At 45.8% G+C, this 26,095-nt stretch overlaps 1 protein-coding gene across 2 annotated transcripts; it reads right to left on the bottom strand.

The window, feature by feature from the left end:
- Positions 1-1,687: 1,687 nt before the first annotated feature.
- On the bottom strand, positions 1,688-25,610 carry TNFSF10 (TNF superfamily member 10). 2 transcript variants are annotated; one of them, XM_083613473.1, is made up of 5 exons: positions 25,202-25,610; positions 11,549-11,692; positions 9,353-9,398; positions 6,624-6,728; positions 1,688-5,483 (listed from the first exon to the last, which is right to left on the bottom strand). In XM_083613473.1, exons 1-5 carry the CDS (start codon positions 25,544-25,546, stop codon positions 5,026-5,028), a joined length of 1,098 nt encoding a protein of 365 aa, XP_083469599.1. In that variant the 5' UTR covers positions 25,547-25,610; the 3' UTR covers positions 1,688-5,025. The 2 variants fall into 2 exon arrangements, with proteins under 2 accessions (XP_083469599.1, XP_083469600.1); XM_083613474.1 differs by lacking the exon at positions 25,202-25,610 and adding an exon at positions 15,699-16,011.
- Between the last annotated feature and the right edge of the window lie 485 nt (positions 25,611-26,095).

The following is a 26,095-nucleotide window of genomic DNA, read 5'->3' as shown; positions in this document are numbered from 1 at the left end:
CCTTATTTCACTTGGTTCACAGATCAGGCACCTCGCCTGCCCTTGCTGAACAGAGGGGCAAAGATCCCACTGAGCACAGTAGTGAGCAAAGGCAGGTTGTCTCCCCCTTCCCACCCAATTGATGGAGGAGCGTTAACAGGACACTTTTTATCATCGTGCCCCATTAAATGTGGCCGCCATTTTGTGCTACATTCCAACAAGCCTGGCATGTCTAGAAATCAAGTGTTCACTAGCGGTTGAAAACAGCAGACTATATTAAGAAACGAGAACATGATACTAAATTAAAACGGAAAATTAAAAACGCAATTGTATGCAATTGGAGTTGACGTCGGGCGACCAGGAAGTCACTAATTTTGTTGAATTTGTTGAATATAATTTGTTCGAGGAACAAATGTAACTTTCTATGTGTAAAAAGTAACATAATAATTATTTTTTAAAAGAGAATTCACCAGTGACCCACGCCACATAGCTTGTCGCTGCAGATTACATACATTGTATGGGAAACAGCAAATTGACCGTCGTTTATTGTGGATTTCTGGGGGAACTTTTACTGGGACGGTGTCAAGGACTAGACAGAAGACTCGAATGGTGGAGGACAGCATAGATTTACAATGGTGGTTTGCAGGTCATGATTATGAGACAGAAGTACAAAGCTGCTAGATAATGTTGAGAGAAGGGGGTAGCAGCAGAGCCAGAACAGCTGGCTGACTCATTATCATTAGAAAGCATTCCAGACCCTGCTTCTCCTAGGATCAGGAAGGCAGTGAAAGTGGGAGAGCAGAAAGTGAAGAGAAAAAGGTGTGTGTGTGTGTGTGTGTGTGTGTATATATATATATATATGGGGTGGAGCTGCCGGCGACTGAGAGTAGAAGGGGAGAGATTACTCGGAGCAACGCCATTATCCTAGAGAATATTGGATACCTTGGTAAGAGCTTCTTGTAGTACAGTCATACCTTGGTTTTCGAACAGCTTAGTTCTCAAACGTTTTGGCTCCCGAACGCTGCAAACCCGGAAGTGAGTGTTCTGGTTTGCGAAGTATTTTTGGAAGCTGAACGTCCAACGGGGCTTCTGATTGGCTGCAGGAGCCTCCTGCAGCCAATCAGAAGCCACGCTTTGAAAGTTGAACAGACTTCTAGAACAGATTCCGTTCTGAAAACCAAGGTACGACTGTATATCCATTACTGGCAGCCTGCCATGAGGGAGGGGGATAGGGTTCCCTGAAGCCTGACAGATGGACATTTGAAGGGGAGCTCTTCCCAACAGCCTTTTCAGTCCCCTCATTGGTCTTGTTTTACCAATTCTCCAAGAGACATCTTGCTGCTTTTTGAACCTGTTCCTGCAGCTGTCAAACAGCAAAATCTGATTTGCGGCCATTATGAGGCGACTTTGAGTCTACTACTTCCATGTCATGAAATGCTTTGCTTGCTTCTCTTTCTTTCTTAAAAGTGCAAAATGTGTTCCTTTTTTTTCTAGGGTAACCATAGGTTTTGGTTTTCTTTAAAGGACTTCCCTGCCTCGGCAGCTTTTAAACAGACATAAAATGTTTAATGATGGTTTTCCCTATGTTTTTAGCAGTTCTTATTTTTACGTGTAGGCTGCCTTGAGTATCTGTAAGGGTAAAAAGATTAGTTATAATTATAATGATAAATAATAGGCCTAGATGCATGATGATGAAAAGGCACACTCATTTGTAGAAAAAAATTTTTTTATAAAAAATTATTTACAAAATTTGAACATCATCTTAGAAAACTGCACAATGAATTTAAGTTTCATACAAAATTCTAAATGAAAAGAAACATTACAATACAAAATTATACTTTGGAGGGGCTCAGTGACAGACCCCTCCCTCCCCTCAACATGTTGGAAGAATACATGAGGGGGCCATGCAGGCTTAGCTCCACCCTGCTGCACGCAGTGGCCACGCTCCAGCAGCCACCTGCACACTCCACTGCCTTGAGAAGGAGCTCACGTACATTTGCACACAGGTGCCGGCCTCAAGTTCCTCCAGGCTGAGGGCAGAATCTGGCTCAATCAGGATTGCCCCTTGCATGGAGTTCAACATGCGTACATTAGGACACACACACAGCCCCTTCTGATGGCACCTGAATGTGCAAGGGGGAGAGGAGAGACTGCGTGAGCCAATGGCCCCACACATGCACTTTCAATATGGAGGCTGGATGCTGTCTTAACACCCACACACACCCAACACAAGGCACAAAATTTGCTACTTTTACTCATATATGACTGAGGGATAGAGAGGCTCACATATGGCTCCAGCACTGTGCAACCTTACTTAGGAGTAAACACTCATTGAGCATTCTGTTTTGTGTTTAGTAACTGAGGAAAGCTTTTGGCCTATCTAGTTATACTACCCACCCACCCCCCGGCCCCAATCCTTGTGATCCTGGAGTTCTCTCTGAGAACACGGAGCAGTAATTGTGAAAGCAAACAGCTGTGTTTTTCTGGGATGCATGGCAAGGTCACTGTAGCCCAGTCAAATGAGTACGAGAGACCTTCAGGAAAAAACACAGCAGGTTTTAACACAATACAGACCCTACAGTAACTCCTTGCGAACTCGACATTCCCCTGCAGCCGGTCAAGTGCGGCAAGAGATGAGCTTGCGGCAGAAGTCTTTGGCATCTACTTCCCTGCGTCTGTGAAACCAATACGTAGGATGGAACACCAAAGCTGAACAGGTGTGTGCCAATATGAAGAGCCAGGAGACTGTTCCTCTGGCCCTCGTTTCAAGGTCCAATTGCCAGTACAGTCATACCTCAGGTTACAGCAGCTTCAGGTCACGTTTTTTTGGGTTGCGGACCGCCGAAACCTCGAAGTACCGGAACAGGTTACTTCCAGGTTTCGGTGGTTGCGCATGTGCAGAACCACTAAATCACGCTTTGCGCATGCGCAGAAGCGCCAAATCGCAACCCGCGTGTGTGCAGACGCGGGTTGCGAACATGTATCCCGCACAGATCACGTTCGCAACCCGAGCGCCCACTGTTAAAGAAAAAGATAAAATGCAGGCAATGTGTTACTCATCTTCCATACCATCACTCCTGTATTTGGATCTTACTCAAAAGCACCCTCTGGCTCAAAATATGTTGTTTTTCAACAGTATCTCCCTGAGAATGGTAAATGCCACAGATTGTTGCCACCTTTTTAGAGATGCTGGGGCTTGCTGTGCATGTAACGCTAAACCACAGTTTACTGCCCTGATGGGGAAACTGGCCTTGTGGTCAGAGTCACAACTCCCATCAGCCCTGTCAGTGGTCTGCGATGATGGGAGTTGGGGTCTGACAGCCTCCAGAGGACCTCAAATTCCCCCTGCTGCAGTTTAGTGCTACGCAGACAATCCTCAAGATGACTTAGCAAAGCCTTGCTCCTTTCTGCTCCTGAATGGCCAGCAGTTTCTCTTTTAAAAGAATTTTGGCTTAATGCAGGCACAGAGAATGTGCAGTCCAGAATGCGTTGCTGCGAGTCCAACTCCCAGATTGGAGTGAAACAACACAAAGAAGGCCGTGTGCTGCTCCCTATTTCCTGGCATATCGCTATGTGAAAACCAGGAAACCGTGGTTCAAACCAAACTCTGGCTAGTCCCAATGAGCAGGCTTCATAAGCCATGGTTTGAAGTTGACTTACTATGAAACTGTTCCAAGTGTTTGGTTTAAACGTGGATCCCTGGTTCATATGCAAGCTAAGCCACAAGTCTTTAAAAATGTCACTGTCCCCCCACCACTGCGAAAAAACACAAGATTACTCACTTCTGTGGAGCAGCATCACATACTGGATACACCTTCCAGTTGAGTTACCAACTTTTTTTTTTTACGAGGCCCTGTTTTTGTGCAATTAGCATCAACCCCATCAGTCATAATGCTCATCTACATCAGAACTGATTTCTGCACAGCTCAAACACTGTTAAAGGCAACCTTATCTCCAGTGTTCAGGCTTGACTGGGTTGAGAAGGTCTGTGCATGTGAACACTTCTATGTTGTTTTTGTAAGTATGTTATTTAGTCATGTAATTACTTTTAAAAAAAATATTAAGGTGGGCTTCAGGTTTAAAAACAAACAAAAAAATCAGGGTACCAAGGCAGAGTAGCCTGGTTTTAAAGAGAAATATTCAACGAGTGGGCAACAGTTTGCAGCCTGCGATGTGGGTCATTTTCCCAATCTTGTGTATAATCAGATAATGATTGCCCACCTTGCATAAATTCTGCTGTCTTGTAGACTTTACCAATATGATGATTGGTAAGAGGTGAACAGCAAATATGGAATGTGTCACATGGTGTAGCCCTTCTGGGACTGTTCCTCTTCAGACGGCGTAAAGCAGACCCCATATTTTAATGCCTCACCTCCCAAACATTCATGTGCAATGTTCACATGTCAAGTAGTTTAGCCTCCCAGCGTTATCTCTCCCCCCCTCCAGTATGAAGTGGTCCAGTCCTGGGAGGGCTCTTCCACGTGACCGTTCTCAATCTCTGCTCCTCCTGCTTGTGAAAGGTTTGCAGTGGAAATAACCTGGCCAGAGGCAACCAACTGTTTATCCTGAAAGTTCCCATTGCCAAAGACCACCTCCTCACTCCACCAAACGCAATCTGCTACACAAGAGAGACAACCATCATCTGGTGGTGCAGGAAGAACCTCACGCCTTGCTCCATGTGGTTTCCCAGCATGCAGGCGCAACAAACTGTATGTAGTGTTTCTGCAGACTATATTGTTCTCAGGGGACAGGACTAGTACAGCCCTATCCTCTTCCAAAGTGAAATTGGATACGGTTTCTTACAAGTTCCATATACATGGCATGGCAGCCATTAGCACCCGGTCTTTCTTTACAGACATTGACAGACGAGGTTTGTTTTGTTTCTTGGCGACTTCAAGCTCTCGCTGGCAGATAATCTGTCAACAGGACTGCACATGGGCTCCATTTCTGCATGCAGAAAATTGGGTGTTGTCTTTGTGCAGTTCAAAGCCAGGTCTGTTTCTTTTAAGGCTTTTCTAATTCAGTCTGTCTCCCTCTTTTTCATTTTTAAGAGACCAGAAAGGCTCCAAAGAAACTTGCTTCTTTATCCATGTCCACGAGCGTCATATCACTGATAGAGACAAAAATCCGATCGTTCCTCTTTAGCTGGAACACACCCCCTTGGTAGATCGAGTAAAGTCCGTATTCTGCCCTTTTCACCCAGCAGCTAGTTCTTGCGCTTTTCATCAGCAGAATCGGGTCTGGGTAAGTATCAACGCGCTTGGAAATGTACTGAACCATCTGCTTGGGATTCCTGACGCTGTCAGAGTCAGGGTCGGAACGGCGCTCGACACCCTCCTCTTCGCGGAACCGGAAATACGTTTGGGAGTAAATGTAGTAGTAGCCCGCTTGCAGTATAATCAGCTCCCCGTCCAACAAGCCTACGTTGTGGAGGAAAGAATGAGGCCAGCTGGCTGTGTGCCACGTGCTGATTTTGACTCCAAAACGGCTTCTGCTCGAGGAATCTGCAGCAGGTTGGAAAAGAAGGCAAGCGTGTATTTTAGGTGTGTAAAAAATAATAATAATCCAGAGTAAATCCCAAACCTTTCAAGTACAAAATAAACAGCTAACGGTAATAATGATAGCGATGATGAATTAATTGCAAATGTGTACTTTTGCAAGTTGAGTACTTTTGCAAGTTCTTGATAGCTTTTTATTTCAACCCAGTCTCTTTGCTCACCCTAATGCTCCTAAAGACATACAGCTCACCATTCATTTTGATGGTGTATGTTGTTGTTTATTGCTGCTGCTGCAATACACAAGTGGGACCTGCAGCTATGTGTTGCGATGTACAGTGAGCTCCTGTTCTGGGTTCCAGCCAGCCCTTTCCCAGGATATTCCATTTCATCCCCCACTAAGACACATGGTAGCCACTGAACATGCTTTACATTGTGCTATTTTTTCTCCCCAAGACTTTCCCACCACTTATGTTTTCGTTCTGAATATCGCTCCTGTAAATCCTGGGGAGTTTTTCCAAGCTTGCTAACAATGCCCCTTTTCTTGTGCGTGGATGATGCCCATTTTAACTATAAAGCAATCAACCAATCAGAAAATTCTGAGTTCAACCTTAAGAACATATAGGACTGGTGTGGGGAATCTCTGTTGCTGAACGACAGTCCCATCTGCCCCGGCAAGCAATAGCCAATGACAGCGGATGAAGGGAGCTGCAGCTGCTGAACATCTGGAGAGCCAAAGTTTCTCCCCACACCAGATAGATGTTATCTGTTCTGCTCAGAGAACACTCCAGAGTGGCTTATGTTTTGCTTTTGAGTGCTTTTATGAATTGCATGTGTTTCTGTGTAAATGTGTCACATTGTAATGCATTTATAGTTATGTTTAAGCTACGGTGCAAGTCACTTGGAGACCTCTTGTGTAACCATCAAGTTTAATTAATAATAAAAATAGCAGTGATAATAATATAGAAATACGATTAAGCAAAATAAAAAAATACCATTTAAAACAATAGCCATCTAATATTTAACACAGCAGCAGAATCGCACATTAAAAGCAACATCCAAATGCTTTTCTTTTATTACCTAATTTAGCAGGTGCATAATGACGTAAAAATATAAACATACTCTTGCTGGAATAACATAGCGACTTACTCTGTGTGGCCCAAACACTTTTCCCAATTCTGCTTCCAGTCAAGTGAGCTGCTGTTCTGGGGACGACACTCTGACTCACAGTAGAATCTACAGTAGAAGCATCGCCTTGGATGAAAGAGGAAGAAAGGTCAGGATTTTAATCTTGAATTACTATCGCAACCACAGCATTGCTGTAGGCGAGACAGGATTTGCATCTGGACTGTGGTCCTCATTCTCCCTTTGCAGCTTGCAGCTGAAACACCTGGTGTTGTACGGCGTGCCTGGTGTCGTGTGGTGTCAGGGGAGCGGCAGGTGGGCAGCCCCACCCAGGTGGCCCATGGAGAGCTGGCCACTTTCGGACCCAACCCTCTGGACAAAAGCAGCCGATGGGGAAAGACTTATGCCTCAGATCTTGGACAACAGCTAACAGTCAAAGCTGGATGGTGCTTGGGCTAGATCAGGGGTAGTCAACCTCTTTATACCTACCACCCAGTAATGCATCTTTCTTCATGGTAAAATTTCCTTACCGCCCACCAGTGCTCGATGGAAGGAGGATTCAACTTGTGCCATAGAACCCCCTACCGCCCACCTAGAATCCTGAAACACCCACTAATCGGCAGTAGGAACCAGGTTGACAACCCCTGGGCTAGACAGATGACTCGTGTGGTTCCACCTGAGGCACAATTTCACATGTCAGGTACATTGGTACTCCAGACTTTTTGTTCATTTAGCCCAGTGCTGGCTACTCTTGACTGGCCGCAGTTCTCCAAGAGCTTTAGCAGGTCTTTCCCATCGGCTATGGCCTGATGGAGGGAAACCAGAAAGGGGTAAGAGGAAGGCAATGAAACATCGTCATCCAAATGGAAAACAAGCCCAGGTAGGAGGAAAAGAATGAATGAACTGGTCGTAAATGGCCTGGAGAACATGTCAGTCAAGAGGACATGACAGCTCTCTTCAAATACCTTAAAGGCTGTTGCACTGGAGGAGTCAAAGACCTGGGTCTTTTCTACCCCAGAGGGCGGGACTAGATCTAATAGGCTTAAGTTATAGAAAGGTAGTAGATTTTTCAGCTGAGCATTCCTGCTGCTGAATGGCGAATGCATTCTCACAATGGACCAGTTGGGCTTTTCAGGCAGAAAGGTGGACAGCCATCTCCACATTCAACCGGTGCTATACCAGTTGCACTGCTTCCTGGTAGAGTACAGGATCAGGTTTAAGGTGCTGGTTTTAACCTTTAAAGCCCTATACGGCCTAGGACCCTCATACCTAAGGGACCGCCTCTCCTTTCATGTAGCACAGAGGACCTTACAGTCTTCAAATAAAAACATCTTGGAGATCCCGGGCCACAAGGAGGTTAGGCTGGCCTCAACCAGAGCCAGGACTTTTTTGGCTGTGGCCCCAATCTGGTGGAACGCTCTGTCACAAGAGACTAGGGCCCTGCGGGACTTGACATCTTTCCACAGGGCCTGCAAGATAAAGCTGTTCCACCAGGCCTTTGGCCAAGGCACAGTCTGACCCCCTCTCCTTCTGTAATCCTCACAGAACTCTAGCCCAATGGTTACCATTAATTTGACTCTGAAAACTGTGTTATTTTACCGTTGTTAGCCGCTCTGAGCCCGGCATCATCACATTCATCATCATCATCATTATTATTATTATCATCTGTTGGGGGGTGTCTTAGTCCTGGCTTCCTTGCATTAGAACTGGCAACTGGATTAGACTGTGCAGGCCCCCTCCAACATTATAGGTTGTATCCAACTAAGCGCAGACCCACTGAAATGGGACCTAAATTCGTCATGTCTATCATTGTCAGTGGGTCTCCTCTTTACTTGGATACAACTCTGTGTATACCACCCTGGGTCCCCAACCTCTCTCGCTACCGAGGAAACGTAACAAGCGAATAGAAAGAGAACCCGTCTAGTTGACGCTGACACAAAACCCCACAAGTACACTGCAAAAAATATAAATTTTGCCACCCCTCCTCTCTCCCCCTGCAAACATCTTCCTGACCTTATAACTGTATTCAACACTAATGTTTCATAACAAATGGAACTGATCTGTAGAAAAGACTGGACTACTTGAACAAAGCGGCATGTACTTTTGTATACCTGAAGAAGTGTCTCCACTTGCATCATTCAGCCCAAACACTGAGGTCCAGCTCTGAGGGACTTCTGGCGGTTCCCTCACTGCGAGAAGCGAGGTTACAGGGAACCAGGCAGAGGGCCTTCTCGGTAGTGGCGCCCGCCCTGTGTAACGCCCTCCCATCAGATGTCAAGGAAATAAACAGCTATCTGACTTTTAGAAGACATCTGAAGGCAGCCCTCTTTAGGGAAGTTTTTTATGTTTGGTTTTTTATCATGTTTTTAATATTCTGTTGGGGCTGCCCAGAGTGGCTGAGGAAGCCCAGCCAGATGGGCAGGGTATAAATAATTTGTTGGTGGTGGTTTACAACAACAAGAAGAAAATGTTTAACAACAGTAGTAGTAACTAGAGGACTGAACCTGCAACACACCTTCTGCATTCGAAGTACAGAGCTATGGCGCTTCCCCAACGACATTGTTTGCCTTTTCTACTGATGCACTCCTCCCCCCCCCCCACATACACATGACTTGTCTTCCACCACAATCTACACATTCAAGTTTCCAGTGGATTTAGTCATCAGGCATTTGCAACACCAGCATATTTACTTCTCCTATCCACCCCCGTATCCAGCACAATACAGTGAGCAAATGTGTCGCCTGCATCAATACCTTGGACCGAGGAGACTGCCACTTCTGCCTGGTTCCTGGCTATCATCTGCAAGTGCAAATACAATCGGTTAGCTTTTTCCCTCCCTGGTAAATTAAGAGTAGCAGAATTCCATTCTGTAAGCTGCCTAGCAATGACTCCAGCACAGCAAGGATGGATAGCAGATTGTGAGTCATCAGTGAGGGGCCCCCCTTTAAGGTATACTTGCTTAAGAAGAGAAGAAGAGTTTGGATTTGATATCCTGCCTTTCACTCCCTTTAAGGAGTCTCAAAGCAGCTAACATTCTCCTTTCCCTTCCTCCCCCACAACAAACACTCTGTGAGGTAAATGGGGCTGAGAGACTTCAAAGAAGTGTGACTGGCCCAAGGTCACCCAGCAGCTGCATGTGGAGGAGCGGAGACGCGAACCCGGTTCCCCAGATTACGAGACTACCGCTCTTAACCACTACACCACACCGGCTGCGTACCTTTTGGGGAACTAGGATTCTTGTCAATAGTGCTGGACACGGTGGGCATTGTTCATTTAAGAAATGCACACAGGGAGGTTAGGCTGGCCTCAACCAGAGCCAGGGCTTTTTCAGCTGTGGCCCCTATCTGGTGGAACGCTCTGTCACAAGAGACTAGGGCCCTGCGGGATTTGACATCTTTCCGCAGGGCCTGCAAGACAGAGCTGTTCCACCAGGCCTCTGCCCAAGGCACAGCCGGACCCACTTCTTTGGTAATCCTCACAGAACTCTAGCCCAATGGTTGCCATTAATCTGATTTGAACTGATTTTATAGTGAATTGATTTTAGAATGCTGTATTATTTTACTGTTGTTAGCCGCTCTGAGCCCGGCTTCAGCTGGGGAGGGCGGGATATAAATAAAATAATAATAATTATTATTATCATCTGCTTAAAATTATTTCTTAACTGCCCTTCGTCAAAAGGTTCCAAGATACAAATGCAAAGCTATGAGCAAAACTCTTTGCACAGAGTACAAATGCAACAAATAACATTGTAAGTGATGTTAACTGTGCTGTCATCATGACCTTTCAACTGTGCATCTTTTCGATGCTGTCTATAAAGTCCTCTTTCTACAACAGCCTTTTCTCAAGCTTCGGTCCCCAGGTACTGTTGGACTACAACTCCCATCATTCCTAGTCAGCAGGTATTGTGGGAATTGGTAGTCCGTTAACATCTGGGGACTCGAGGCTGCTCTACAGGAGAGCAGAGCCCTTTTTAAGCAAGACTACATGCTCCGGTTTACTTTAGCAGATTCAGTATGCCTTTAGACTAGCCTTTCTCAACTGTGGGTCCCCAGATGTTGTTGAACTACAACTCCCATCACCCCTAGCTAGCAAGGCCAGAGCTCGGGGATGATGGGAGTTGTAGTCCAACAACATCTGGGGACCCACAGGTTGAGAACCGCTGCCTTAGACGTAAAAGAGACGCCTGTGGATCCGCTCTTGCTTTGTGCGCGGTCTGTGGCATCATGCTCAAGGCTGCAATCCTATATGCGCTTACTTGGGAGTAAATCTCAACTCAATGGCGTGGGCTTCAGAGTAGACATATACAGGTACAGGATAGGAATGGTAGAGCCATTTCATACATTAAGTGGAGGCAAAACCAGTTTTGCCACAGAAAGTATTCCCCACGGACACAGCCCATTGTGGCAGCATGGGAAATTTACCTGTATAACACACACAGTGTTTCCAAGTTTTTGTTGCATTTATTACTATTACTGTTCATTATATCAGCCCCTGCTCTTTGGCCTCTGATAATTACTTATGGCCCGCAAACATAGCAAGTAATAGTATTTATTTCCTTGCTATGAAAAAGATTCGCCCTGCTGATTCCTGTGTATCATCAAGCTGTTGTTGAAGGCGTAGGAACACAGGGCAGACTGTTCTTTTCCTGGTCAGTTGGCAACCCTGTCAAACACTATTTGTTCCATTTTTACTTCCCCAACCTGGTACCCCACCCAAAGGTTTTGGACTACAGTTGCTATCATCTGTGGCTGTTGGCCATGCTAGCTGGGACTTGTAGTCTGGACAAGTTAGAGGGCACCTGGTTGGGGGAAGAGTGCTTTAGATCTAGGTAAACCCTTCCAGGTGTTTAGGTACTTGACCTACAAAAACTGTAAGCCCTGAAGGGGGCAAAGATTCTTGTAGCAAAGTTCTTTTTCTGATTTCACTTGATACAGGTATTACAGGCGTACCTTTTTTATTAATCGTAAGAGCTGCAACTTGACTTGCCAGCAGGGGTCGCCCTCTTCATTGTAACTGGAATCGTCCAAGTCGTCCAGGAAAAAGTTTTCTCTGGTAAGGCAAGCATAGCCGTTCTTCGAGTAAGTATCTCGAAGCTGTGTTTGGAAAAAGAAGAAAAAAAGGAAGTGTAAGACAATTGGGCAAAACTCCAGAGAGATCGGGAGATGCACAAAATTTCAGTTAAGTGAACATCAGAAATTTCTTCTGTAGGTAGGTAGGTAGGCAGCAAAGCCCTTTCTGTTCTTAATGCTGCATTGCAAAAAAAAAAAAAAGCATTTATAAAAGACCTAAATGTTTGGTCTTACTTTTTAAAGCAGATGTATCCCAGGGAGCAAGGGACGCGGGTGGTGCTGTGGGTTAAACCACAGAGCCTAGGACCTGCCGATCAGAAGGTCGGCGATTTGAATCCCTGCAACGGGGTGAGCTCCCATTGCTCGGTCCCTGCTCCTGCCAACCTAGCAGTTCGAAAGCATGTCAAAGTGCAAGTAGATAAATAGGTACCGCTCCAGTGGGAAGGTAAACGGCGTTTCCGTGCACTGCTCTGGTTCGCCAGAAGCGGCTTAGTCATGCTGGCCACATGACCCGGAAGCTGTACGCTGGCTCCCTCGGCCAGTAAAGTGAGATGAGCGCCGCAAGCCCAGAGTCGGCCACGACTGGACCTAATGGTCAGGGGTCCCTTTATCTTTTTATCCCAGGGAGCTGGTTTACACTAGATCGCTCTATTTGTCCATCCAGATTAGTACCGTCGACTCTGACTGGCTGCAGCTCTCCAGCATTTTGAAGGTCTTCCCATCTCCTGTTCCTCTCAACTGCAAATGCCAGCGATTGATGCTGCGTGCAAACATCTCTCCCTATATTACAGGGAGGGGATTTCGGCAGAATCATCAGAAAATTCATCATCACTGTGACAATTCTGCAGAACTCTCTTCCTTGAAATATGGCTCCCGGGTAGCACTTGATTTCACAGTGTGATCCTAGACTGGTCTGCTCAAATGCAAACGCCATTGAGTTCGATGGGGATTTCCCCCACATAATTGTGTATGGGATATTAAGTTAGCAAGCTCATGGAAGGCTCACTTCTGAGTAGGCACAACACAGATCACATCATGCTGCATGGATGCATTTAATGGACCACTTTTTATTGGTTGTTTATAAAATATGGGGGGGGATTTTTGAAACTGCGCCAATTCCATTTTAAAAACAAACCAGTATGTGTCACCTCTTGAGATTTCTGGCAGCTTACTAAAGCATTTGTGGAGCTGAAAAACATTTCTGTGTTTGTTGGGGGGGGAGCAGGATATACCCAAGATTTAGCAGAAGAAAAATAAAGGGAGTCTCTTGCACCAAAGTGTATTGATTCACATAGCAATGAAAATAGCATTTTACAATTACACCGAAAGTTTCTCGTAAAATACAAAGAAAAGTCCCAAGTAAATAAGTCACAAAGTCACATCAAATTGTTGGCAAGCTGAATGCTAGGGACCCTCAATCTAGCTTTAGTTGCAGAGGAGCTGTTGAATGCAACCAGTCAGTTTCTCCATGGAAAGGCATTGAAATACCCTTTCTAGCTACTTCACTGGGACCTGGCAAACATCTTTTTTCCCATCTGCTTCAGCTACTGGTGGACTGTTTCAGAAGATCAGTTTTTCTTGCTAGACTGGGGCACAAATCTTCCGCAGAAACTCTGGAACCCTACAATGCATCGTTGGCCACTTAGCCAGTTTGGCAGACGTTTTTAAGCACAAAGCCGTAAGTCGTGATCCTCAACAATCCAGAAAAACGCTAGGTCTGTGTCAACAGAAGTACTGGGGGGGGGGGAGCTTTATTTGTAAAAAGCACAACACTACTTCAGAGTGCACACGCAGGGTGTTTTAAACATATTTTGACCCCCTTCAGCTCCCTTCCCCTTCCTTCCCCCACCCCAATAATATAATATTCTCTCCTCCCTGGGCCTCTTTGCAAACGTCTGTTACTCTCCATCCTCCACTAAGGCCTCATCCAGACACTCTTTTGTGTACAGGTCCATGCTTTAAAACTCTGTGTCAGAGCGCTTTCCCTAAAAAAACCCCCACTCTCACTGAAAACTATTCTGTGGGGAAACCGAATTGCCATTTGTCCAGATTCAGCTTTAAAGAGCTGGTTTCCTTTGGGATAGTGGTGTGGCAAAATAAAATAAATAAAAATAATAATATTTATACCCCGCCCTCTGAGCAGCTTCCAACACATTTTTTTTAAAAAAAACACAAATAAAATATCAAATATTAAAAACTTCCGCTATACGGGGCTGCCTTCAGATGTCTTCTAAAAGTTGTGTAGTTGTTCATCTCCTTGGTATCTGAAGAGGGTGGGTGCCACTACTGAGAAGACCCTCTGCCTGGTTCCCTGTAACCTCACTTCTTGTAATGAGGGAACCGCCAGAAGGCCTTCGGAGCTGGATCTCAGTGTCTGGGCTGAACGATGCAGGTGGAGACACTCCTTCAGGTCTGCCTAAAAGCGGGGAGACTCTGACACGAGCTTTAAAGTGTGAACCCCGTGCCTAGAAGGTGTGGTGCAAAGGCAAAGTGTGAGTCAGCCCTAACTCTTGAATTGCTCAAAATAAAGAGACAGAAAACAGTTCAGTACAGTAGTAGAACCGACCATCAGTCCTGACTGTTCATATATTCAGTTATGATGTGTACGGAATCTTCTTAGGACAATCAATTCAACGAACTCAGTGACGCTTACTCCTGAGTAGACATGTGGAAGATTGCACTGCTGAGCACCTACTGCAGTTTGAATCAAGTAAGATTCTTCCCCATCCTCACCATGGAGGGCAAATGTACCCCACCCACATCTGATGAGCAAAACCAGAATAAATAATGCACAGCAACAGTGTGGAATGAATTGTGCAAATTTGCTCAATAATATATGCAAGTCACTGGATTTATAAAAGACTGGATCCCCCACAGGAATCCATGCTCGATTCTACCGCGTGGCTCATTAGAAAGCCTCAGGAACAGGATTCCCCACCCCTCTTTTTCCCCAATCGATAATTTCATAGGTGTGGAGGACTTGTAAACAGAGGTTGCTGGCACCTCAGAGCTTTGCATCCTTGTGCTGAGAGGCAGCCAAGGACAGCCCTGCCTGCTGCACCTCACCGGATACAACACATCTGGATGTAAACACAGCTGTGCCACAGGTGACCTGGCTTGGCTGCAGTCTGAAGAGGCAGACTAGGTCCCAGGCGATGGGGTGCGATGGAGGAGGAGAGCCAAGCAGAGGCAGCGGCAAAGAGAGAGAAGAAGGTTTAGGAGGAATGTGACCACAAGATTGGAGGCAGTAAGGGAGCTGAGAAAAGGCAGATTGAAGGACTGTGAGTGGAGCAACTGGGGTTGGAAGGGAAAGTGCGTACAAAACTTTGGATGGCGACTAAAACAGCCGTAAAGTCTCATGGAAGAGGCTAATGGATAAATAGAGAATTGTCTCCCCAAGTTGCCTCTGTAAACTTAAGCCAGCATGAGGCTCTGAAGGAATCCTATTAGGTGGATTTCAGGAACTATTGACTAAGGGCAGCAGCTTTGAGTCGTGGAGCACTTTTCAGGAGAGAAATCAGTCATGCTTTCGTCGCCCTTATACCAAAGGCACGTATTTATTTATTTTTCTTCCCAATGACTTCGTGGAACAGAGTTTGGGAACCGCTGGACTAGGGGGCAAGATGTAAAAATGATCTGTGCAAAAGTTCAGCACAGAAAGGAAGATTCTCAAATCTGCAAAATCCCCGTTGCTGGAGTGAAACCCAGATTCAAATCACCACAGGCGCACACCACTGTGAAGAAACGAAGAGGGGGCCCTGTAACTGGTTCAGGCTGAAGATCCACCTGATTATGTGTACTCTTGTGACCGAATGCCCCTGGGAATCCCAAATAAAATGAAAGTATGTTTGCAAAACACTGGAAATTCTGGAACTCAAAGAAAACCAAATACAATTAAAAATAAATACAATGAACATTTTATTAATCGGAGCAGAGAAAGGAGGGGAGAACCACCAGACAATACAAAATAAAAACCTTCCACCCACCCTGAAAACGGTATTAAGCAGTACTATGGACTCTAATATTGGACCTTTGGGAGACTGGATGATGGAGGGCTTTTCCAGCGTTGGAAGAAAGTTGAGGTCTTCCTGGCGGCAGCTCGCTCTTCATTCCACCTGCCGTTGCGTCTTTCATTCGGTGGCCACCATCTAAAAGGGAAACAAGGTGGAGCATTTAGCAATCCCTTCTTCCAGTCGCATCTGCTCCCTCCCTCCCTATTCATCAAACGCAAGGCCAAACTATCCCCTAGAAGTTAACCTACCCAAGAAATCAATGTAGGAGGTGTGCCAGCCGCTGGAGGTAGGTTCTTCTTCCTTTGGCATGATTCGGAACCTCTTGAGGACCTGTCAGTTCACAGGGAGAAGAGAAACGTAGGTCTTCTTCAGGTTATAAACAGGAGTGGGGAGCCTGTGGCCTTCTATACGTTGTTGTTGTAGTACTACAACTCCCATCAGCTGTGGTAAGACGGGGAAGACGGGAGTTGCAGTCCACTAACACTGGGAATACCACAGGCTCCCCCGTCCCTGCTATAAATACTGCCATCACACCACATCATGGCTCTTTTCTTTGCCACTGGTGGGCTCCCACCAATACATACGTACCCAATTCATGCATTCAGTGGACAACGACGCCTTCTGCTTTCCTTTTCCAGAGAATCAGACCTTTTTTTGCATTCCTTTCCAGCGATACTCTGCAGCAGTTTGCATCTCTCTTTCTCTGTGTGTCTCAATCTCAGGATCGTGGGTATGTGTCCCACCCTGGATGAAAGATTCCTGCCTTGAAAAGGGGGTTGGACCAAATGATCTTTGTGGTCCCTTCCAACTCTACAATTCTATAGAGAATTCTGCACAAGTTTTGGAGGCATACAGGAAGAGCTCTGTGCAAGCTATGAAGCACAGCTCAGGTCTTTGGAGGTACCTTAAAAACCGCAGAGTGGCCAAACAAACAAAAAACCCCACTGTCAACTAGTTGAAGCTCTATCCAAGCTTAGCACACTTCTTTCTCTGTAATGGAACCAAGCCAGTAATAGCAGCCAAGCCCATTTCCCTTCTAACCTAGTTTGTTATGACTTGGCTTCACCCCAGGGCAGACTGGGTGGGGGAATTTTCAGCGTCATTTTCTGCCGGTGGCTAGTTTCTCACAAACTATGAGCCAGAAAGTTGCACAAATCCCAGGCAAGAAAAAATACAGGGCTGTGAAAAATCAGCACGCAGGCCAGCTCGCCCCTCTTGACACCCATCAAAACCATTTTACCCCTGGGGCATCTCTGCATTCCTCAGCTTAAGGTAAAAGCCAGAGGAACCTGGAGGGGGAGAAGAAGGAAAAGCAGAGAAAATGGGACGTCTCCAATGAGAACAGCATGCCTCGCATTCTTCCTTTGGTCCAGGTAATAAAGATATCTCCACATTCCTAATCCTCCAAGCCATCAGGTACAGAAACTTGCATGGGTTAAGGTCATTTGCTTCTGCGGCTTCCAAATCCCAAGACTGGTATTAAATACGACGAGATTGTGATTTCGTTCCAGGAATGTGATCTACTCACACAATAAAGTCAATTGTGGCGGGGTTCCCCTTTTTCATTTTCTTGCAGGATCCAAAAAATTAAGTGCTCATTTGTTTTCTCTGCAACCCTTTTGGGAGCGAGACTTGAAATCTCAAAATCCACATTCGGGAGAAATGCCTCTACAGCCAGCCAAAATGTTCCAAAAGCAGCCTGCAGAGTTTTCGTGTTCTCCAGAAGGACCCAACTTGGGTTACTCATCCACGATTTTCTTCTTGGAGATGGGACCCAAAAGAAGAACCAATCCATTCAGCAGATTCACACAGCTGCATTTTCACCCTTCTGCACAGCAAACAAGTTGTGGAATGCATTTTCATATGTTAGACCAGTTTTTCCTTTCCATGTAATGCCATCACTGAGAGCCCTGCAAGGCGGAAGCTGTTACTGATGGTCAAGAGCGATTTTCTTTGTTCCCCTTCCTGGTTCCACATCCTGCAGGAAACCCCCTTTGAACAAGGCTCTTAGAACCCTCCCAACTTCAGAAGATGTGGCCCCAGAGATGATGTGGCACTTGATCAACAACAGAAAGCAGCCAAATTCAATGAGTTGCGGGAAGGCAGGGGGAAGTGTTTCAATAGACTAGGCTGAACAGTAGTCTACTTTGATTGGCTTCCACTGTGAGATCCTCCATAATCAACCGTGAAGCCTAGCGCCAGTCTTATAGAAACTCGGACATATATATAAGCTAATCGGTGAAATTCGTTGTTGTTAATTTCATTTCTCTGCCGCTTTATATTTTAAAGGAAAAAACCTCAAAGCAGCTTACAACACATTAAAACATCGAATAAAACAACCCAGAGACAATAAATTTCCACGGATCAGCTGGCCGGCACAGCAACATCTTTTGTGGAGATGTCAGTCGCCAAACCTGGCGCCATGACACCTTCACTTGGTCGCAAAATGCGCCTGGGGAATTTTGAACACTGCTCTCTGTGTGTGGCCCTCAGGACTCTTCCAGACCCCTCTTCTCCCCAGTGCTGCTCCACAGCCTCCTTTTGCATAGCTAGAATGTGCCCTGGAACTCTGGAGATGCCTCTTTACTTGCCTAGATGGAGAAAGAGGTTTGTTGGTGTGTAGAAACCTCTGGACTCCTCTGTAGCTGCAGTGTGACCAGCCAAGACAGAGAAACCTCCATTATTTCACCCACTTCCCCCTTGCCCAGCTGGAAAGTGGCCAATGACATCATGCAGCCTTCAGATTGAAGAAAAAGTTCCCCCGTTCTCCCGCCTAGCAATTCTCTTTCCCCCGAAACTCCCGCAACACACTGTTGAAAGTCCAACATTCTGTAGCTATGCCGTGTCTCAGAATTTCCGCTTTCAGAGCGGTTTTCAGCCCACAAGGATGACTCTTGCAATTAGCCAGAACGCTCTGCATGGGAGAGTTTCATTCTCAACAACAACCAGGGCTTTATTTAAGGTTAATGCTGTGCGGGTGGCCGAGTCGGCAGATTCAGATGACTCCAGGAAAAAGCATCTAGCCAGGAAAACCACAACAGATCTTCTGCCTGAATGGTTTTGAACTTCTTTTTTAACGAACTATCCAAAAAAATTTCCCATGGTCTAGATTAAGTTATTCATGACCAATGCAATAACCCCCCACCAAAAAAAAATTGAAAACTTGATAGAAAAGGAAAACAAGCAAGAGGAAGGAAGAGGGAACAGAGGGAATGAGGTCAGGGGAAGCAGAAATAGCAAGTTAAAGTCAAATGCAGCTTGGTCTATAGCTAACTGTTTCATTTCTTCTATTCAAGGCTATCTGCTCCTTAGCTATCAATTCCTCTTATTCATCACTTAGTTCACCCAAGGTGTTTGCTCCAAAAGCAGAAGAGGGCGGGAATTTTGTGAAACGATAATTCCCCCCCCCCCCTTTCCATAAATACAGGGAATTTAAAACTAACAAAGAAAAAGCAGGTTGTGCACTAGTGCAACCCAAATCAGACTAAGATTAGTTTTATGCTCACTTAGTTTGTGAGTAATATCCACTGAATTTCGTGGGATTTATTTCAGAATAATCATGCCTAGGGCTTGGGTTGCATTAGAACTTGTTGCCTCGTCTGCAGAACGCATTCTAAATTCCAAGATCCGGATTTTGAACAAAATTGGAATTGGGAGATAAAACTGGACACAGGGTTATGGGGCACTGGCAAGAGAATAAGCGGTGTGTTGACCAGCCAAGCTGCATCTGAAAATGATAAATGCATGAGTGTTCAGGAACCAATCCTGGACTTGTACTACTTGCACAATCCGGCACAATGGGTTTGTTTTCTTGTGAAACAGCAAGATTACAGGATTGCACCACAAACTGCAGGAAAATTTACAGAGAAGCAGGCAAGAGTTTACAGCGAGAAAACACCTGGGCATTGCGGTTTCCAGAACAATTATGTAGTCAGGTTTATCTTCTGCTAAAAGCAGACAATACTAGCAACATGTCTAGGTAAATAGGTGCACATGGAAGTCACTTTGAAAAATTAATGGGCAGTGACCTAGAAAAGGGACAACAGTACAAGACTTTTGAACCAATTGTGTGTGTTGCACTCAAGCACAAGGAATTGGCTCTATGCTGTTAGTATTGCCCCTCCAAGCACAAACCAAATTCCACCACTTCCTCCCTTACCCCACCCCTTAGTACAGCTGTGGAGAATCTCCAGATGGTGTCAAACTACAACTCCCATCATCCTTGGTTATACTTGCTGGGGCTGATGGGAATTGTAGTTTGGGAACATCTGGAAAGCCAAAGGTTCCAGATATTGGGAGTACAACTCCTATCAGTCTTGTGCAGGCTGCATTTTGATTTCTTGTGCAGGTTTCATTTTTGGAATAATAAATTTTCAGAGTAGTTTTTACAGTTATATAAAAAATTACTGATTTGGTTATGCTATACTACTCAAAGACAACCTTGAAGCAATGAGTGTGTGACTTCAGTTTGACAAATCTGTCCTCTTTGCTAAAGTGAGCTAAAGGAGGAGTCTGGGTGATTTCTTCTTAGGTGCATACTTTTTTTTTTTTTTTACTCTGAGCTGTTTGCTCTTATGCACTTTCCTGGAGTAGGAGTCTTCCCCACCTTTCCCAAAGGATGTCAAACAGACAAGACTTAAAAACAAACAAAAAACAACTCTCTCTAGGCTAATAACTCTATTGTTTGGAAGACTTCCTGGTTCCTATAAATGCATTCTCCCCTCCTTTGCAGCATAAGTGACAGCTGCCCAAACAATACAATGGGAAAATCCAGGATTGTATTTGTGATTGCATAGCCATGTGTCCCCACCCCTCAAGAAAGAAAGTAGGACCAAAGACTTTTTCCCAATTCAGATCTTATTTCATGTGAAAAAGTAATTTTAAAAAAAGTCAGTAATTAAAAAAAAAGTTCTGTGGTTTTGTTTTGTTTTGAATCCTTCTTCCAGTGAAAATAGAAAGTTTCTGCTGCTATTTTGCACACATTGCAGGATGGAGTGGGGTTCAGGCTCAAGAGTGTATACTGTTTTTAACACCCCTGCAGTGTAGTCCAATGTATGTTAGAAGTGAACATGAGCCTGAGAGAGCTTACACAGCAGTCCTGCACCGCAGCCCAGTATTTTTGAGCCTATACAGCCATACCTCCGGTTGCGAACGCTGTGGCTTGTGCGTTTTCAGGTTGCGGACCGCGCCGAACCCGGAAGTACCGGAATGGGTTACTTCCGGGTTTTGGTGCTCATGCATGCGCATAAACACAAGATGATATCACACGCATGCGCAGAAGCGCCAAATCGCATCACACGCATGCGCAGACGCAGCGCTGCGGGTTGCGAACGTGCCTCCCGCACAGATCACGTTCGCAACCCGAGGTATGACTGTATTGCAAAGCAGGGATTCAAAGACAGAAGTATGACAACCACCCTTCAGTGCAGTCCATTGTTATGTCCAGTTTTCTGTCGTTGCTGCTTGCTTAAGGAAAACACAGGTGACATTACAACGTTGCACTTTCTTTCCCACCTTTGGGAGTCCCACCACCCAAGCAGAAAAGCAGCTGGAAATGTAAATTTGGACCACAGAAATAATCCCTTCTGCAGAGCCTCAGAGATGCAATAATTTGCACCCTTTTCCCACAAGGCTGCATTTCCCTACAAAGACACGCACTCAGAAAACCCATTAGTAATCCAAGCCACATGGTTATTATACAAAGCCTAATAATGCTACTCTGCAAGTTTATGACCCTCTTGCCTCTTTCTGCCAGGGGTTTGTTTGCACCACCACCATATACATCCCAGTTTGCATCTGAAGCCCAATGTAACAGGATTGTGGCTGGAGATTCCCTTCCCAGCTCAAATTGGTTGCATGCCAAGAGGATAGTCCTCTGGCTTGCATGCAGTTCTGCTCCCCCTAGCAAAGCACGGACAGGAACAATCCAAGACACCTTGTTGAGCACTGTGTGTCAATCTAACTTTCTTAAGTCTATGGCAGAAAGAGATGTTTGTCCTCTCGAGAAAGACGAGCACGGGGTAATTCTGAGACCTACAATTTCACTGACCATGATCATCTTCGTTCAGAGGAAGGAAAGCGTGGGAAATGCAGCCCCAGCATATAAAAAGTGCAAGTACAGTAAAGATAAATAAAGCAATAAGGCGCACCCCTCCTCTGCAAGCCCTCCAGGAATAGCTCGTGAGCTCGTGAGACCAAAACACTTGTGTGTCCAAACAAGAAATCGTAATGAAGTTATGCACCAACGCTAGTCACAGAGAGAGCATTTATCACATTGGTAACTTGGGACTTCATCCTAGTCGCATAGGGCTGACAAACCCTGGTTTGTCTCATTTGTCTTCACAACCACCCTGTCAGGTAGGCCAGGTTGAAATTCCCAAAGGCTTCCACCCTCCCTAGACGGCAGGGTAATTGATCAGGGATGATGCGTTGTAGTTTATCAGGTGCTGAAGGAAAACAGGCTTCTCCCTGCCCCACAATCATCTCTGCAAGAGTCTACCCAGCTATTCATTCAGTAAAGATGTAGCTGAATGACTCTTCCTAATGAGAAGGGCACTTCAGTTCACGTAAGTGGAGAGAACAGAAAAATGCAAGTGGATGTGTGAATGTCCCCCTCTTTGGGGTCACAAGACGTTGTTCTACCTTCTTCTGTACCAATATGAGAACTCTTGTTTATGAAGAGCACAGGTGTGGAAATCAAAGTTCTTCTATAGTCTCCTGCACCATGACAATGCAGGTAATCCAGATATTTATTTATTCATTCCTAAATAACCCTTCTGGACTGTACACAACTGCACACAACAATATTACTCTTAAGTTTCTGTGAGTATTACCAGAATCCACCTTTGCTCAGGAGTCCTGATGGCTGGGCTGGATTTGCATGAACAGACAAGAGGTTCTTTCACTGAATCTCCATGATGGAAAGATAACTTGGTGGCATGTTGCTACAACTGGAACACGAGCTTGTAATATTCAGGCGTATTACGAATGAGAGATGCTTGGCAATTTTATTTCTTTTTATTACAACCACAAAAAGAGATTTTTATTGCATTGTTTTTTATGTAACAAAAATGACACACACACACACGCGCAAAATCTTCTCCAGTTCAGAATGTAAGAAACCGTGCAGCCTTGTTTTTCGAATGTGCTATCAATCTGGGAAGATCCTCGGTTATTTCTTGACTAATGTTTGCTGTTATTTGTTTGTTTGTTGGAAAGTTACTTTCGAAGAAAAAACAAAACAAAGAAAAATACCACTGTTGTCCCGCACCCAGATCGAAAACCCTCTTTGTGTTATGGGCGTTTTTGTTTCCTTAAGGAAAGGGGAGGAGGCAAACTTCCACGGATCTTGCCACCAAAGTTGGTTGCAGGTAGTGTTACAACCTGGGCTATTTGTTAAGGAATGCATAAAGCAGGCTGCCATCCCATGGAGTATCTCAGAAAAAACGCTCATCAAAACAACTTGTAATTTCCAGAGCCAAATGCAGAGATTATCCTGCAAACAGAACCCTTTATCTCCTTTGGAAAGATAAACCGAGATACGGAAAGGTATTAAGCAATCAAAGACTTCTCTTTTCCAAGAAGCCTTTTGTTTATGCCAGCTCAAAAATGTTATGACCATTTTTTCTTTCTTTCTTTTTTTTAACAGAAGGAAGCAAAACAAAAACAGGGGGACTTGTTGGTCACAGCCTGGAACGCCAGTTAAGTTAAGCCACTATTTGAAAACAAAAGCACTCTAGGTTTGGGAAAGAGCTTTGAAGGGGGCGGGGACAAACCCTTTCTGTTTTAAGAGAGGATTATGGAGCCATTAAACTCTCTTACACATCAAACCATTTGCCCCTTGCAGTGTTTGAAAGCACATTTTCAACAGCAGGAAGAACCTGGGGAGGTAAGGAACATTTGTGCTGGTAGCTGAAGCCGTACCCCTGCGGTACAGCAAGCATAACCAGTGGTGAGGGATGATGGAGGCTGGAGTTAGAAAACATCTGGTTCGCCATTGATGATTTAAGGTAGAAGAGCCTTTTCACTTGGCCATCTGGGGGTCATCCATTCTGGCAAGAACAAAGACTCCAGCTGTCGGACCCCCTTCCCCAAAAGTGAGCAATGGTTTGTTTGTTTTCCCCTTTGCCATTTTGTCAGGGGAGTTTTCACAACAGGCAGAATCGAACTGCAATTTTTTTCCCCTGCAGCTCCAAAGTGGCCGAAGGCCAGGATTATGGGAGGGAACTGCGTGTCCGGAATGCGCACAACCCACACAATGAAAAGAACAACAAACTACTGACACAGAATGATAGCATGATGGGGATGCAGCGTTATTGATTATGCAGAAGACCTTCTGCCAGGAGTGGGGAAGGTTTGAGCTATCCATAATTTGCAGGACTACAATTCCCATCATCCTTTGACCATGGGCCAGTATAGAGGAGGATTGCTGGGGGTTGGAGTCAAACAACATCTGGAAGGCCGCAGGATCCCCACCCACCCCCGCTCCAGATGTTGCCCAAATCCCTGGCCATTGGCCAAGCTGGGTGGAGTTGGAAGGAGTCCCAGCTGGAGCGTCACACATACTTTTTAATTTGGAGGGGGGAGAGTTTTTGTAATGTACCTCGCATTCAAATCCCTTGCCCCGTTTCCTCGGAAACAAGTCCCGGTGCGACCAATGCAACTTGCTCGCGAGGAACTTGCTCGCAGAGCACTGGGATCCCGATCCTGCCGGAAGCAGCATAGCCTCGGCGCAGGATTTACTTGAGAGTTAAGTTGCATCGGGTTGCAGACGTGCAATTTCCGTTTCCTCGGAAATAAGCGCGCGCGCGCGCTCAGGGCTGCAAAACGAGCACTCCGCCCCATGCACTTTTACTTGCAAGTAAGCCCCACCGAAATCACTGGCACTTACTTTTAAGGCAAACAGGCTTAACCTCTGCCAAAATTTTGTTTTCAAGTAAATGGAACCCGTTGAATGCTAAACTTCCCCCGGTTTCTTTGTCCGGCAAAGAAAACAAACGGTTAAATGAGTTTGAAGAAGTCAAAACAAACGCGCAATTGAAGCATTTTCCCGTTTTTATTATCCTCTCCCTTCCTAAGAGTTTTACTTCAAAGTAAGCCCGGTGGGGATCGTTGGGATCCCTCGAATTAACCACGCCTCTCCGCCTAATTGCAGAACTTTCCTTTTGCTTTACGAACAAAGAACTAAGGGAGAGGGGTGGGAAAGGCAGGCAAGTTGGGGCGCGGGAGCGATCCGGCCCTTAATCCAGAGAAACAAGCCCAACGTGTTGCAACTCGCGTGGGAGAATAAAGGCAACGCTGCAAAATGGAGAAGGGAAAAACCATGCATTTATTTTTTAAAGCATGCACTCCCTGGGAGCTATGCCCCAGTGAACTCAACGGGATTTACTCCCGAGGAAACCTCTGCAATCTATCTAAATATACACATAGGCATGCAGGAAGCTGCAAGGATCCGCCCGCCTGCGTCCGAGGAAAAAAACAAAACCCAACACGGATCCCCACGCGCGAATTTTCCACTGACCTGTTGCAGCTCGTTTGAGAAATAAAGGAAGGTAATAGCCACGCATATGGACTGCAAGAGCAGCGAGAAGATGAGCACCAGGCCGCAGGTCTGGCCGGTGCTGGGGCTGCTGGAAGCCAGCATGGTGCGCGCTGGAGACAAAGGGGAGCGCGCGTCGCCCCAAGCATCCACTTGCGTGTCTCTCTCGGTGGGGCGGGCTGGGGGCAGAGGCAGACAGGACGGCGGCTGTGCTGAACAGCCTCTCCTACTCCTCTCTTTAAATGAAGGTGGAGCCACTTCCCGCAGTTGAAACTCTTTTATGTCTCCTCCTACTCCTCCTGCTGTCCCTGCCGCCTCCCTGGCCATAGGAGTTTTTAAGGGCTTTCGAAAGAAACGAGAGAGGAGGAAGGAACAGAAAACTACAGGCAGCAAGGCGGATTCATTGCTAACGCTCCGGAACGAGCTGCTGCGCTCTTTTGTGCTTTGCAAATCTTTGCAACCCCTTTGCAAAAACATGCTTTCGGCGTACAAAGGGTGCCCCGTCAGCGTGGTGCTGGGTTCAAGGGTGCAAAGCCAGAGACAAGTATAAACAGAAGGGGTCCAAACAGAGATGGGGCGTCTGTGGCACCTTGGGGTGTCTAGCCAGTGTGGAACATGGTCAGGGACAGGGAGTTCCCACGGCAAGAGGTGTCATTCCCCCCCCCAATGTGGTCTGCTGGCAGCGACCAGTGTAGTGTAGTGGTTAGAGCGTTGGACTAGGACCCTTAAAATCCCCACTCAGTCATGTAGTTCACTGTACCTCTCAGAGTCTAACCTACTTCGCAGGGTTGTCCTGATTGTAAAACTGGAAAACAGTGGGTGGGGAAACCATGTTATGTCACCTCCTTGGGCCTCAGACAGGTGGGGGTATAAATG

This window comes from Podarcis filfolensis (genome assembly GCF_964270895.1).
Source record: "Podarcis filfolensis genome assembly, chromosome: 5".
Classification (NCBI taxonomy): domain Eukaryota; kingdom Metazoa; phylum Chordata; class Lepidosauria; order Squamata; family Lacertidae; genus Podarcis; species Podarcis filfolensis.
This window is presented reverse-complemented; position numbering and strand designations above follow the sequence as displayed.